Below are 14,912 nucleotides of genomic sequence, written 5' to 3' on the forward strand. Positions count from 1 at the left end.
GTAGAGTTGAATGGATGCGCCCGGGATTGACCCTGTACGCGTGGCGAAGAGTGCTGTAGAAGATGGTTCGAGAGAACTGCGAGCTGGGCGTGCGAGAGCTTCAAGGGGTTTGCCTGAGATGTTCGATGTAGAAGTGCAACTGAACAAGCAGCTGGAACGCTGCAGAGCCTGTATGTAGAGGTAGTTGCACACATCAGTGTGTATTTTGATTTGAGCTGCTGGATGGACCAATCTTACTGTTCAGCCCTTTGTGGCAATTTTGCAGATGTCTCACCAACCTTGCACGTCAGTCTCCAGTCTGTCTGGCACTCCGTGTGAAGGCTTTGGTGCTTTTTATTTTCCAAGCCTCGCATGCAGGGATCCTTTTGCAAGCGACGAGAGTAGGAATTCGTCAGGATAAATGTGCGGAACTTTGCAACTTGCAGCGCAAGCACTTGATCTGAAGCTGCTTTTTGAGAGAGCGTGTGCGTTGGCCAGTGTGGTTGTTGAGGTGTGCATGACATGCGGGTCTACTGAACTGAAAGCAGCACTCGCTGTTGAAAACCTCTCGTCCATGGCCATTTTCTTGATTTGTCGGTGCAGCATGGAACGACCAGTTGCGAGGGAAAGTAATTTGTGATGGAGTCAAGCTGAGTTTTGAGACGGTGTCTCCTCCAAACATATGAAAGAAGCTGGGATACTGTGTGGATGTGAGAACGTATGGATGCTGCATGTTAAGTGCTGGTGCTCAGGCTATCACTTTTGAGCGACTGCGTGAAACAAAACTTTTGCGAGATCTGTTGGCCTGCTTGTGCAGAACCTGAGAGCATTTATCGTCACTGTTTATCATGTGCGAGATGACTGATTCCTGCAAGTGTCCAACTTTATAGATGGCTTGGAATGCTTTGGTTGAGCTAAATTATGGAACGCTGATATCATGATGAAGGTGGCTGTCCCTGCATGCACTGAATGTGAAAGCATGCTAGAGGGAATGGTGAGGTGATCATGGATGCGGGTGAAAAGGATGTGACATAGCTGGATTCGCCCAAATGTAAATGTGAATAATAGCAATGATGGATAACAATAATACAAATATTTACGCTTTGTATGTTTCTCCTTCCACCCTGCTCTTGCAGCAGGTCACGACCATGATCAAAAGCATGATGGCTTCTGGAGGAGGTTTTGAATGAAAATTATTACAAGAATGAACGCAAAGAATCATATACCATGCATGGTCCCAGTCCCAATGGTCCGAATTGGAGAAAATCCACACAAATACAAAGAATTTTCGGACTCTATCTAGCACACACGCAACACGATAGCAGGCCTGCATGCACGACATTGCACACAAGGCTCTTCAGTGCTCTCTCGACCTGCCACAAGCATACCTCACAAGTACAATTGGTACATCGAGATGCATCTAGAAAAGTGTCTCCTCTCAGACGAATCAACATCGCGTGCTCATCTGGCAGACCCACAGCAACATATACCGGCGCCTATGAGGCAAGCAACTCTCTCCGCTCCTTTGTAATTCAACACTCATCCAATAAAATCCGCACCAAGTGTCCTCTGATGCTCTTTATGCCCCAACGCTGGCATTGTTGAATGAGCTTGAATACAGCACAATCATTATCTGGCCAGCCAATACCAGTCGTTCCCCACTACGGTCAGCTCTACAACAAGACAAGGATATCTGCAGAGACCGTCCATGCAGACTGACTGCCCTCTCCTGACGCTCTCTGTGGGGCACTGAAGCAACTCTCCATACATTCCCTCGCTCAAGAGAAACTGAGCAATAGAGGCCCCCAAGAATATAATGCTGCAGGAGGGGCAGCACTTCAGAGGGGGTAGTGCGTGCGTAGCTGTGCCATGTTGGGTGCTGGCAGCAGCATTCTGGGGACGCTGGGAGGGCACAGCAGCCGGATGATGGACTTGCCGCTGGCATCCTCAGGCTCTATCTCCAATACCTGCTCCCAAACAGCACTGGTCAAGACCCACCTCTGAATTGACTCGGCAATCTGCCCAGGAAGTCACATTCTGCAGCGTGATGCAACCAACGGTCGCCAGACATGAATCCGCCACTGCTTGAAGTTTAGGACAAGCCGAAAGTCACTCACGCTTCTTTGCCTGTGCCTGCCGGGGTCTTGCACATTGCAAAATTTGCGAGCAAGAGGCAGGGCGTGCATCCACAGTGAGATAAGCTTCTCAAGGTGGTTGCATTGTGGATGTGAGTTGCCCACCTGTGGAGCAGCGTCCAGCACTCCCTTTGACATGCCGACGTCCATCCGCCAGACCCGCCCGTTGCACTCGCAGTTTGCGCCATTTGTCTGCACAAAACCAATAAACCTTGTGACCACCATAAGTTTCTCAGAGAGGTGCATGACTAGGATGCGCAACTTTCAGGAAAACTTACAAACAAATTGCTTCAATTGTGACTTGATGATCACAACAGTGGATGCAAAACAAAGCAGCGAGCATGACGGCATGGCAGCATGCAGTGCAGAGCCAATCACTCAGTTTAGGCAGCAGCAAAGAGAACATCATCAATGTATGAGGTAGGGGCGCACCTGCGGGGTGTGCCCGACGATGAGCTGGCGGGCGCCAAGCAGGCGCAGGGTGGCGTCGAGGTCCATGCATGCGCGGAATCGCTGGTGCATGGTGGGGAAGCGCTCGTGGCCGAACTGGCGGTTCCACATGACACTGTCGGGGCCCCCCATGGCCAGGTAGGGCGGCCGCGATTTGGTGCCGTCCGCCATGTGCGCCCCCCGCATCCACGCCGCCACCTCAGCATTCAGCCGCTCCAGCCCGTACTTCACTGCGCGCCGCAGGTAGTTCCGTAAATGCTCCAGCAACTCTTGATACACTCACTGCTGGCCCCACAAATGACCAAATGCAAGTTCTGATAGCAAGGAAACTACAGCTTCAGAAGTAATCTGTGGAAGTGCTGCAAAACTGGCATGGTTGCTTGTGGCCATGCAGCAGAAGCTGATGCTGCCATGCTGTGCAAGGCAGGCATCGTCCAGCATCAAAAGAAGACATGCATGTGAGAGACATGCATCGGCAGTGCGGGGCGGCAGGGATAGCGCACCGTGGTTGGGCAGGACGCCACCGTGCGCAAAGACGGTGTCATTGATGATGAGGACGGTGGGGTTCTTGGCCAGCTCACAGGCAAGGCGGCCGCCGGGCGAGTAGAGGTGCAGCCGTGCGCGCAGCCGCTTCTCCACGCTCTCCAGCGCCTCTCCTCGCAGCCCCGCCACCAGCCCTGACTCCCGGAAACCCCCCGGCGTCACATACCTGCGCCACATTGCGGCGCCGCTCCTCAGAACATTCAGTAGGCATCCATGCACCACATATCTAAGGCAAAAAGGGCCTCTCCTGCGGGCACAGCAGCTGCCTGGCAGCTTCAGCCCAGGGCAGCTGGCATGGCACTTCTGCCAGGGACTGCTGGGAGTAGAACCAGTCTCCCAAGAGGGCAGAGATGGGCAAATAAGGCGCGCCTGAAGTTGCCGGCCACGTTGAGGCTCTCGTGGTTGCCGTTCAGCATGTAGACTGCGCCGCCCTGCAGCCTCGCCTGGCGATCCAGCTCCCGCAGCAAAATGATAGCGCCTGCAAGCGTGAATTCTCAGACTTCAATTCTCTGCATGGTTGGTCTATGAGAACTGCACAGGGCTGCATGAGCCTCTAAACCAGTGGGAGTTGTCTTCAGCTTGAATGATGGCCCTCACGAGGGCCCGCAGAGGGAGCCTCACCGATTTCGCTGTCCCCTCTGTCCAGGACATCTCCCAGCTGCACCACGACGGTGTTGCCCCCGCACCACACCGGGCGGCCGCAGGAGTCCTCCACCAGCACGCCCCCCAATTTGAGGGACGTTATCGCCTTCTGCACATCCCCGTGGATGTCTCCAACTGCGCAGGCACACCAGACAACACTTCGGAAATCTGTTCGTTTAAGGACAGAGCCTCCGTGCTCCTTGATATCGCGACTGTTGCCTTTTGAGCCAAGCAAGGAGTCAGTGAGACAAGAACTCAACACGAACATAGACATACACCACAAATTTGCTTCAAACGCTTCTTGGTTGCCGCCAAAGTCATGCACTTGTCAAAGGCGAGGCTTGTACGCACTTGCAATGATCCTGCCTGACGTCTGCAAGAATGTAGGCGGTGGACGAAATTCAGTACAAGTTGTGCTAGGCTCATTTTCATTCCTGGTGGGAGCGGTGAAGGCCCCAGTCCACGCTCTGGTTTGTAGCGATCTCTTTGACCGAAGACAATTGTTATCAAGGACGGACTGAAGTGCAAATGGAGTCGCAGCTGGTCGCCTTAATACTGGCCTACCAGCTGAACCAGCTGAATGATGTACTTGTTGCCCACAACCTCTTGCGGGAAATGCTGTGCGCGCGAACAACGACCTTGGGATTACATTACACGCAGCGGGGCGGGCATTGAGAAGATGATCGGCCATACAAAGTGTCACGGACTCGAGCTATCTCAACACAGAAGGACAGGTTGGTGCAGAGAGCAATTCATTCGCCAGGGTCTCAGCATTGCTACCCCGCTTCTCTACCGTAAAAAGACTCGCTTTAATTGATCCTCGACACTGTGAGCCAATTTCTGCACTAATATCTCTGTTGACATCAGTACCTCGATGGCCAGCAGCTGCCCGGTTGCCCGATCAGGCTCCAGCTGGAGCTCGTAATTTGCAGTGTCACAAACTGGACTCGACAGCCCGGGTGCTTTAAGGTATTCAGGAGCAGAAGCAATGTACTCTTGTCTGTGATCTGGAGGCTGCAATGTCATGCATGCGTAACAATGAAGCAAGGCGGTATTGGTGTGCAAGTGCATATAACAGCAAGTAGTGCAGTCGATTCCCAGTACAAGCTCGCACCTACAGAGGGACATCCATCGAGGAAACGATCAGTTCTTTCTCGTTGTTTTCCTTGTATCAACGCACGGGTCTCATCTCAGGAGCCTGACAGTGAGAAGCCTCGAAGAGTACGGAAGGGTTCCAAGAAGGCTTCCAAGAGGGCTTCCAAGATGTGGCGATTCATAGGAGGCGTCTTCCAGCCAGTTCTGGGCACAGCCAATTACTTATTGAGTCCTACCAAGCCCCTTCACAAGCCAGTGGTTCTCCCCACAGGTATACTGTCCATATTTGAACTCTCTATGGCATGCGAGTTGGGAGTGTTCTTCTCCCCAACATATATATCGCGCTTTCTCGTGCCATCTGGATTCCTGAATCCAATTTGACTCGTCAGAGATTGCCTCTTGACGTTGAAACAAAACTTCGACACCGTTTGCTATTTTAGAATATGTACCTGGATCTGGCCAGAAGGTGGAGCTCGTGTGCTTCCTCAGGTTTTACACCGGTTCCACCCACTCCATTGAAGGAATTGGAGAGTACCCTGCAAGCACTGGATGCCAAGAAGGAGGAATGGGCGAACCTGACCACCCTGAAGCGGGGCGAACTGCTGCGAGAGACCTTGAAGCACGTCATAGATGTGAGCAGCATGCATCAAAACTCCCCCAATCCGCAGAAATTATCGTGAATCCTCTGAATCTATCAGCTTGCAATAGCCGCTAGTGTGCACGGAAGGTCAAGCCGAGTGCAGCTGCAGCCTTGGCTTCCTCACATCTGGGATGCACCCACAGGTGTCAAAGGCGGCTGGGGAGGCAGCAACAGCGGCCAAGGGGTCGTATGGGACGGGAATTGGGGAGGAATGGATGGCGTGGCTGCCAGTGGCATGGGGCATCAGGGAGCTCATTGAGGCCATGGCTGCAGGCGGCCAGCCAGCGCCCAATGGAGTTAGGCAGCGGGCGGATGGACAAGTCGTTGTGGATGCCTTTCCCCTGGGGTGAGCTTTTTTTCCTGCCCTCCTGGATATGCTTCGGCTCAATTGTCCTGCCCCATGGGAAGAGCTTGCTCTCGTCCTCCTTGTTGCATGCTTGCAAGCCTGCAATTTATGGATCGGTCGTCAGAATGGCCAAGACACTGAGGAGGAAAGTAAGTGAGGTCTTAAATATTTACTGTGCAGGGTTGAGAGTCTGTTCTTTGGAGGAATGAAGGGAGAGGTGTGGATAGAGCCCGGCAAGCCGGCCTCTCAGGTCTGTCTCTTGCTGCCTTTTCTGCTCACTAATCCTGCCAAGCCTCTGGAGGTGACAATGTAAATAGCCTGGCTCACGCATCTCAATACTAATATCTCATGCGGCATATCACTGAAGGTGATGGTGGCAATGCCCCTGTGCAGGGAGCCAATTACAGGGCGAAGGCTCAGGGAAAGAAGGCGGAAGGACATGTGGCTTTGGTGTTGGGCGCCGGCAACCAAACGCCGGTGGCCTGCATGGATATCCTGCACAAGCTGTTTGTCGATGACGCCGTCGTTGTCTGCAAGATGAACCCTGTCAACGAGTACCTGGGCAAATTCATCAGGTGCTGTCACTGTGTCTGCCGGGATACATTTTGCCTGAATCTGCCAACCAATCCTGCCAGCGTGCCTTTGATTTGCCTTGGCATCGAATTGAAACCCTTGCAACCAGCCTGGCAAAAAGATGATTGTCAGCGATTGAGCGGCCCCTACACTTTCATGTTCTGATAGAAGCTTCAGCGTGTTCTGTGGGGTTTGCTACTGTTCGGGGCCTGTAGACTTCACGCTGCCCCCACGTGACAGTATGATTGATGGGGGTGCAGGCTGGCGTATGCTCCCCTGGTGGAGGCTGGCTACGTGGAGATTGTGTATGGGGGCGCCAAGGAGGGCGCTTTCCTGACCAGCCACCCCATCGTCAAATCCATTCACCTGACAGGCTCCTCTGCCACCTATGACGCCGTGGTCTGGGGAAACCAAAAGAAGGCGTGCTTCCCTACATGCCCACATTCATACAGCTCACATGAAGCACACATCTTGATCCTTTCATTTGCAACCTTCAGCCAGGTTCCTTACTGGTGACTCTCTACCAGAAGAGCCACTCTACTTGCAAGACATTGCGAGGAGCCAATTCGTCATGTTTGCTGGAGTATCCATGAGAGGTGCCCAGTGTTGAGTCGTGCTTCGATCTGGCAAGTCCAACAAGGGGCAGGATTTTGGCAGGCTTCAACTGCAGCTCGCCTGCAGACGCACCTTCCCTCTTGGCAGGAAAAGCGTGTAAAAATACCAATAACTCATGAGATCTTGTCATCAGGATATGTTGCTGGGTGCAGGTGGGGCAGCCGCCGCTGAAGAAGGAGGTGGGGGCAGAGCTGGGCTGCGTGACGCCCTATATCATCACGCCGGGAGCATGGAGCCAGGATGACATGGAGTACTATGCGGACGAGATTGTGGCGGGCCTGGTGCACAACGCTGGCCACAATTGCACCAAGGCCGAGATCCTGGTCACTGATGCTGACTGGCCCCAGCGTGAGGCCCTCGTGCAGGCCATCAGGCACGATCCCACCCCCCAGCATTTGTCATAATCTTCAAAGGCGCGTCATATTATTTCAAAAGCATGTTGTACAAAATAAGTAATAAGACTTGCAGCAGCCTCCAATTACTGTTACTCTGTTGGGGTGCATTTGTTCACAAGTCAGCTGTAGGAAGAGTTTGCGACAAGGCATTCGAGCCACTGGCATGTGATCATCGCGAAGCCTTGATGATCTTTTACCTTCATAAGAATGGAGATGTCAGAGATGAGCAAAGAAATGTGGGATCTGCAGGGCGCGGCTGGACAGGGAACCCCGTCGGGTGGCGTGGTACCCCGGCAGCGAGAAGCGCGCAGCGGCATTCAAGGCGGCCATCCCGGGAGTGGAGGAGCTGGGGACTCAGGTCGACGGCGCCCCCTCCTCCTACATCCCCTGGCTCTTCAAGTCCGGCCTGACGCCCGAGCAGGTGTGCGCCGTTGTATCCTTTCATCCTAGTTTCTCCCTAGGCACAATCAAAGATGGCCACATGTCCGTACCGTCGAGTAGAGGACATGAATCAGCTGGTCCTGCATGGAGCATCAATTGCATGCGCTTGACTGGGAGTGCAGCAGTGGTAACAGGCATAGGCTTCTCTGCAGCAGCCAAGAAGTTTAAGAGTCACTTTGCCCGGACAACTGGTGCCTAGATCTTCCAACGAAATCGTGAGTTACACCTCACATAAAACAGTGGAGCTGTGTGCGCAGGCGCGGACGGAGACGGAGAACTGGTGCGGGGCGCTGCAGGAGGTGGCACTGCCAGGATCGGGGGGCCACCCGGAGAAATTCCTGAAGGCAGCTGTTGCGTACGCCAACGACCGCTGCTGGGGCACCCTCTCCTGCTCCCTCATGGTCCGTCCGCCCGTGCTCTCATTAATTGAACCTCCGCTCGGCCACGGAAGCAACATATCTGGGGTACTGCAAGGGAGTGGGGCATGCAGCTCAGAGGGACAGTCTCTTGGGCAAGGTTGGCCGGTCCTTTACATTCCATTGGGATGTACAAGGCTTTGCAAAGTTTGCCCAGGACACTGCAATTGTCCAGGAACTCAGAATTTCTGGTTTCCCGTGTGTGCGGGCGACATTTTGAACGTTCTGCATGTCTTTGCTCTGTTGATGCTGCCTGCCTCTGCGAAATCTTGCAGTCGTCTGCTGGCACAAATGCTTGCACCGCACATTTGACCTGGGGCATTCGTTATTTAAGTTGATATACGTTTGGCGGGGGGCGGTATAAATACTGACCACCGTGCCCACGGTTGATTGGGTCTTGCTTGAATCTGGCGAGTCCATCAAAGGATAGGATTATGGCAGCCTTTACCTGCAGCTCGCCTGCAGGACGCACCTTGCCTCTTGGCAGGAAAAGCATGCACCACTACTTATAATAATATATATCAAAAAATTGCGCGGCTATGGGTGCAGGTCCCGCCGGATGTGTCTGCGGCGCATGGGGAGGCGGTGGAGCGCGCGGTGGCGGCTCTGCGCTACGGCAGCGTAAACATCAATGTGGTCACCATGCTGGGCTTTTGCGTCCCCAAGCTCACCTGGGGCGCCTACCCCGGCAACACACCCCGGGTGCTGCCCTCACCCACCCACACAAGTTTTGCCCACCTGCAGAACGCTTGCCACGTCAGCACTCCTGCAAATTCTTTTCTTTGTAAGACGTGTCACTCATGCTCCACCATTGCATTGTGATGACGTTTGTGGCCCAGATGCGCGTCCGTGCCACAAAGAGGCTTGATGAACATGCAGCACATGCCCACTTACCTCAATCTAGGGGTGTGTGTTTCCTCAAAGGCAATGCTGAAGGTGCTGTGGGAATGTGGCGTGGGTGCAGGACATTGGATCGGGAAATTGCGCGGTGCACAACACGCTGCTGCTGGACCACCCCCAGAAGAGTGTGCTGTGGGGCCCCTGGCGCTACTACCCCACGCACCTCTGGTCCCCCTCCAACCGCAACCTGGAGGCCGCCGTCCCTGCCGCCATCTATTTCCTCGCCTACCCTTCCATCCTCACCCTCATTCCCCCTGCCCTGGCGGCCCTGCGAGGCTGAACCCAATTATGTACCCTTTTCCAATCCGGGGCTTTGTGTAAGCATGATGCTTCCCTGTGGTGAAGCGTTTAGCATGCGGCATCCAGGCTGGATGTGGCAGCGAGCGTTTCTTGAATGTAATTCTATGCACCTGCTGTGCAACTTTCAATCATGCCGACGCCGACCTTTTATTATGTCACCTGCTCGGTTCATCAATAGCGGTGACTTGACGGCCATTGAGGCTTGCAATCTGAACCTGAGGTTGCTCCAGCATGCTCGTGATGCTTCCCTGTGGTCAAGCATTAGCATGCGGCGCTCAAGCTGATTGACTATTGATTGCTTTGAGTGGGACGGTAACACTTTAAAGAAATTTCTTCATCTAGGTGCTGTGCAACGTCTAGTATTGGTGTCGGAAGGTATCGATACGGTATATGGTATGTGGAAGTTGAATTTTACAAATTGACATCTGTGAGAGTTGGATGAGTATGACCTGCAGCCTGCAATTGGTGTGGTGTAACCTCGATGAAATTGGTCTTGGGGACAAGTAGCTTCCTGTCCTGGAGAAGCTGATGGTCGCTGTCCTGTTCAGGCAACCGCTCTCAATTTTGTCGGATTTGCAACAGCTGCCTAGCGAAGATCGAGGCATTCAGTAGATATTTTCAATCTGCGATCATGACGACGAATTTGGCCAAGCTGCCCCTTGGGGGCCTTTCCTCTCGCAGCAGCATAGCTGGGGCACCGCTAAGGGTGAACAGCCACTCCCGAGAGCGACATCTGGGAGCAAAGACCACTGCAATCGCTGCACCTGAAAGATTGGATTATTTGGACAATGCTGAGGAAGCACGCCTGCAGCAAACAGACGCATTTGCCGAGTTGAAGGCGCTGTCCAGCCGACAGAGCGTCAACAGGCCCCAGAAGGTCAGCGATGGGCATGCATAGGGTGCAAACAAAATTTTGCTTGCTTGCATAATGCCTGAAAAGGCAAATTAGCATGCATTCGAAGTAAATCTTCGAAAGACGACTGATGGATAAATGCGCTGTGGATCCTGGGCAGGGGGAGTTGAGCTTCCGACAAAGCCCTACATTCCAGGATTGCTTTCCTGGGAGTGAGAAGTGCTACAGGGAGGTGGAGCACGACGGAAAGACCTTGAAGGTGAGATGCTCTAAGCGTATAATGCGCATTGCCTGATGTTTGTCTTGTGCTGAGGCCAGCTGGCTTTATTTCCTTGTCATGACTGCAGAGTGATCTGTGCAGGTGCCTTTCCGCCGCGTGCATCTGCAGGATGACAACGGTCACTTCGACCTGTATGACACCAGCGGACCTCAGGTGGGGCGGCCATAAGGCCCCACCCACCAAAATCCAGGCTGTCTTGCAGAGTAGCCCAAGTTGCCGTGAGGAGCTTCTGTGGTCTGACATGACCCATGGATGTGCATTGCAACAGGGAGTCAACCCAAGGGAGGGCTTGCCCAAGATCCGGTCGTCGTGGGTGGAGCCCAGGGAGGCAAGGGGGGACAAGGTGCAGACGCAGCAGTACTATGCCAAGCAGGGCATCATCACAGAGGAGATGGCGTTCTGCGCAGCTCGCGAACGCATGGACCCAGAGTTCATCCGCTCAGAGGTACACGCAGCGCACCATCAGCATTCTTAGCATGCATGCAAGGATTGTCAGCCAGAAATGACTGACAGGGATCTGGCATGCGGCGTGCTGTCTGCAGGTGGCTCGCGGTCGTGCCATTATCCCAGCAAACAAGAGACACCTCGAGCTGGAGCCAACAGTCGTAGGTCCGCCACCTTCACACATATCTTATAGTTCATACATTTTTGGGGCTTGCACCAGGACATCTAGGCCCATATATGTACGGACCAAACCTGAAAGTGCACTGCGCAGGCCGTAACTTCCTGGTGAAGGTGAACGCCAACATCGGCAACTCCGCCGTCAGCTCCTCAATCGAAGAGGTGGGCTTCGCACATTCCAATCCCCGTTTTGTGGCCTTCACAAGCATTTTATTGGGTACTTGTGCCCTGAAAGCTGACTGCGCATGCAGGAAGTTGAAAAGCTGCAGTGGAGCACCATTTGGGGCGCGGACACCGCCATGGACCTTTCAACCGGCAACAACATCCACGAGACGCGCGAGTGGGTCATGCGTAATTCGCCCGTGCCGGTGAGGCATCCCTTCTCACCCCCAATGCAATGCTGCGTAGGCGTTGCCTGATGTCCAGGCCATGGTGTTATGTGTTGAGAGTTGACAGGTCAAGAAGTCCTTGGCTGAGCCTCACATCTGAATGCGCAGGTGGGCACGGTGCCGATCTACCAGTGCCTGGAGAAGGCGGGCGGCATCGTGGAAAACATCACCTGGGAGCTCTTCCGCGAGACCCTCATCGAGCAGGCCGAGCAGGTGACCACCCACCTCCAACACCTTTTCCTGCTTCACCCAGTTTTTATTGCTGCAGTATAATTTCTCTTGTGGTCAACATACTACCCATGAGATAGTGTGTGTGGTGTGCAGGGAGTTGACTACTTCACCATCCATGCTGGCGTGCTGCTGCGCTACATTCCCCTGACCGCCAACCGCGTCACTGGCATTGTCTCACGCGGCGGATCCATCCACGCCAAGGTGGGCAGCTGCGGCAATGCATTGGTCCTAACATTATTCGAGCTTCCCGTGCGCAAGAGTGCACCTCGTGTGCATGTTGGCAACTGTTCAGTGGGTGGTAAGATTATGTGGTTGCACATGCGCAGCTGTGCCTGCTGGACCACACGGAGAACTTTGCCTACATGCACTGGGACGAGATCCTGGACATCTGCGCCCAGTATGACATCACCCTCTCCATTGGGGACGGCCTCAGGCCGGGCTGCATCGCCGGTGCGCCCCAAAACTCCTTGACACTTGTCTTGCACAGCTCCTCTCAAATCGTCTTAATGCCAGCTCTTGCAGATGCTTCGCAGACATATGACTTGTGGTGTGTGCTGCTGCACAGATGCCAACGATGCCGCGCAGTTTGCAGAGCTGAAGACACAGGGCGAGCTCACCCGCCGAGCATGGGCCAAGGATGTGCAGGTACATCCTCTTCCATCCCCCAATCCCATCGGAGCACCCAATTTGGATGCCTCTTTCATTCCATATCGGACACCAGAGCTGCAGAAGCCTGCCTGTTGTATGGCCAGTGAAGAGGGTGCAGAGCAGTCTGAGCTCTGCAGAAAAGCAGTGGATGAGCAATGGTGTCTACTGCAGGTGATGAACGAGGGTCCGGGCCACGTGCCGCTGCACAAGATCCCAGAGAACATGGAGAAGCAGCTGGACTGGTGCAGCGAGGCGCCCTTCTACACTCTGGGGCCCCTGGCCACTGACATCGCGCCGGCCTACGACCACATCACCTCCGCCATTGGAGCTGCGACCATCGGCGCCCTCGGTGCGATCCCCTGCCCACACCCTCTGCATTAGTGCAGCCTCTCTCGAGGGCTCCGTTGAGATTTGACTGTGATGCTGCCAGGCATAGCTGCAATAAACGGCGCTCTTAGAGGGGGCCTTCACAGACTATGGGCACCCTTGTTTAGCCACAGATATCCTGCTTGTGTGGAAACAGAGGCAAAGGCACTTGTTGATAATTTGATGTCCTGCTCACCTTCAAAACAGAGACAGAAGGCAGTCATGGGGTTGCTGATGGGATACTGGGGTTGGTGAGAGGTGTGAGGATGTGCTGACTGCTAATGCGTGGGTGATGGGTGCAGGCACGGCGCTGCTGTGTTACGTGACGCCCAAGGAGCACCTGGGCCTGCCAGACCGTGACGATGTCAAGGCCGGCGTCATCGCCTACAAGATCGCCGCCCACGCGGCCGACCTTGCAAAGGTGTGAGTCATGCCCATGCCCCTGTATGCCGTGGTATCAATGCCTTATATATCATAGCATATGGCCCTGCATATGGTCAGGTTTGAGGCCCCCCTCCCCCCCCTTTGCTCAGTTGCTCTGTTGGAAGCGCGTCAGTACTGCTGTGTCTGGCCTGATCTGTGCTGTCTGTGCTGCAGGGCCACCCATATGCCCAGGAGTGGGACAATGCTCTTTCCAAGGCGCGCTTCGAGTTCAGATGGTGAGCCAATCCTTCTGCAGCCTGATCGCCCTAATCCCTCAAATTTTCTTGTTTGTGTGATGGCATCAGACACATCCTTCCCGTCAGGAAGTCTTGGCATTGCTGCCTTCCTGCCAGGTGCTTTATAATGTAGCAGGCCAGCTGGCACCTAGGGTCTTGTGGATGCATATGAGGTCTGGAGGGGGGGATAATGTGGGGTTGTGGGTGCAGGTATGACCAGTTCCACCTGTCGCTGGACCCTGTCACTGCGCGTCTGTTCCACGATGCCACGCTGCCCCAGGAGCCCGCCAAGACCGCCCACTTCTGCTCCATGTGTGGCCCCAAGTTCTGCTCCATGCAGGTGCCCTCTCTTCCGCCCCTCCACCCATTCTCTTGCTCCAGGAGTGCGATGAAACATTTGTGGCTCAGTCGCAATACTACTCATTTTTAACACCATACACATTCCCTGTGACTTGTCTGAGAATGGTAGTCTCCCAGACAAGCTCACACTTCACTGCACTTGTGTAGCTTTTGCGGCAAGGATGAGCTTGTCTGTGGGGAATGATGTGGGGAATGAATGTTTGCCTGAAAAGTGTTTTGGGTGGGCTGCAGATCACACAGGACCTGCGAGAGTATGCTAAGAACCACCAGATGGAAGAGGACGAAGCCATCCAGGTACTGCCTGTTGTGCACTGCATCCCACATTTTGTGCAACGCATGCCACATCCAGCAAGCCTCTCCACACTGCCAGCCAGGCTTTCATGGGACTCTGAATCAAGTTGATCTAGAGTCTCCTGAGGCATTTACGCATCCCTGCCATGCATGCTGTAATAGGGAACCTCATCTAGATGTCATCTGGTTATTGTTGACCAGTGGAACGCATTTAATATTCAGAAGAAAATTTGAATTTTGTCTTACTGATGAAGGCGCACCAGAGAGATGGCTGCGCTGATGTTGGGTGTTGTGGTTGTTGCAGACTGGCATGGCGGAGATGTCGGAGCAGTTCAAGAGCATCGGAGCAGAGGTGTACCTGGATGAAGCCGTGCTGGAGCATGCCTGAACCTGCACAACCTGTATTGAGGCCTGGCCTCTCATCGCATCGCAGCACCCTTTGTATCATATGCAGCAAAGATAATAGACCGAGCGGGCGCTTTCAAACGCATGATTTACTGCCATAGTGCATGACACGTGGAGCATTGCAGGGGCATCACAATTTGATGCTATCTAGAGGATGGTTGCTACAGTATCCCAAACATGTAATCCTTGTATGAGGCAACGTATGATCAGACATGACTGTTTGACACACCTGCAGTGAGTAGCTAGCTGGAGGTGAAATATTTCCGTGAAGCAGGTCAGACCACTGGTGGCAAATCGCCCAAGGTGTACCGGCCGCAGCGGCCGCGATATTGACATTGG

General features: G+C 54.0%; 4 protein-coding genes across 4 annotated transcripts; 3 read left to right on the forward strand and 1 right to left on the reverse strand.

Moving 5' to 3' along the window:
* The first annotated feature begins 5 nt into the window (after window positions 1–5).
* COCSUDRAFT_33912 (hypothetical protein) lies at window positions 6–1,039 on the forward strand. The gene has a single exon (XM_005645332.1). It carries the CDS (start codon window positions 401–403, stop codon window positions 617–619), a length of 219 nt encoding a protein of 72 aa, XP_005645389.1. The 5' UTR covers window positions 6–400; the 3' UTR covers window positions 620–1,039.
* A 728-nt stretch (window positions 1,040–1,767) lies between these two features.
* On the reverse strand, window positions 1,768–4,584 carry COCSUDRAFT_30480 (Metallo-dependent phosphatase). The gene is made up of 8 exons (XM_005645333.1): window positions 4,101–4,584; window positions 3,729–3,884; window positions 3,494–3,585; window positions 3,365–3,369; window positions 3,068–3,294; window positions 2,547–2,794; window positions 2,220–2,306; window positions 1,768–1,946 (listed from the first exon to the last, which is right to left on the reverse strand). The coding sequence occupies exons 1-8, from the start codon at window positions 4,438–4,440 to the stop codon at window positions 1,818–1,820; spliced, it is 1,284 nt and encodes a 427-aa protein (XP_005645390.1). The 5' UTR covers window positions 4,441–4,584; the 3' UTR covers window positions 1,768–1,817.
* A 1,031-nt stretch (window positions 4,585–5,615) lies between these two features.
* Window positions 5,616–9,450, forward strand: COCSUDRAFT_67265 (hypothetical protein; the record flags this gene model as incomplete). The annotated part of the gene is made up of 9 exons (XM_005645334.1): window positions 5,616–5,830; window positions 6,011–6,080; window positions 6,224–6,405; window positions 6,664–6,823; window positions 7,171–7,415; window positions 7,663–7,834; window positions 8,112–8,255; window positions 8,820–8,972; window positions 9,235–9,450. 9 exons carry the CDS (start codon window positions 5,616–5,618, stop codon window positions 9,448–9,450), a joined length of 1,557 nt encoding a protein of 518 aa, XP_005645391.1.
* Window positions 9,451–10,453: 1,003 nt separating this feature from the next.
* COCSUDRAFT_54252 (hydroxymethylpyrimidine phosphate synthase) lies at window positions 10,454–14,770 on the forward strand (the record flags this gene model as incomplete). The annotated part of the gene is made up of 16 exons (XM_005645335.1): window positions 10,454–10,582; window positions 10,685–10,756; window positions 10,872–11,048; window positions 11,146–11,212; window positions 11,319–11,386; window positions 11,476–11,592; window positions 11,722–11,826; window positions 11,938–12,045; window positions 12,171–12,294; window positions 12,410–12,489; window positions 12,664–12,841; window positions 13,161–13,279; window positions 13,456–13,517; window positions 13,728–13,857; window positions 14,109–14,171; window positions 14,473–14,770. 16 exons carry the CDS (start codon window positions 10,454–10,456, stop codon window positions 14,554–14,556), a joined length of 1,683 nt encoding a protein of 560 aa, XP_005645392.1. The 3' UTR covers window positions 14,557–14,770.
* Window positions 14,771–14,912: the final 142 nt, after the last annotated feature.

Source organism: Coccomyxa subellipsoidea, assembly GCF_000258705.1.
Source record: "Coccomyxa subellipsoidea C-169, whole genome shotgun sequence".
NCBI classification, from domain to species: Eukaryota; Viridiplantae; Chlorophyta; class Trebouxiophyceae; family Coccomyxaceae; genus Coccomyxa; species Coccomyxa subellipsoidea.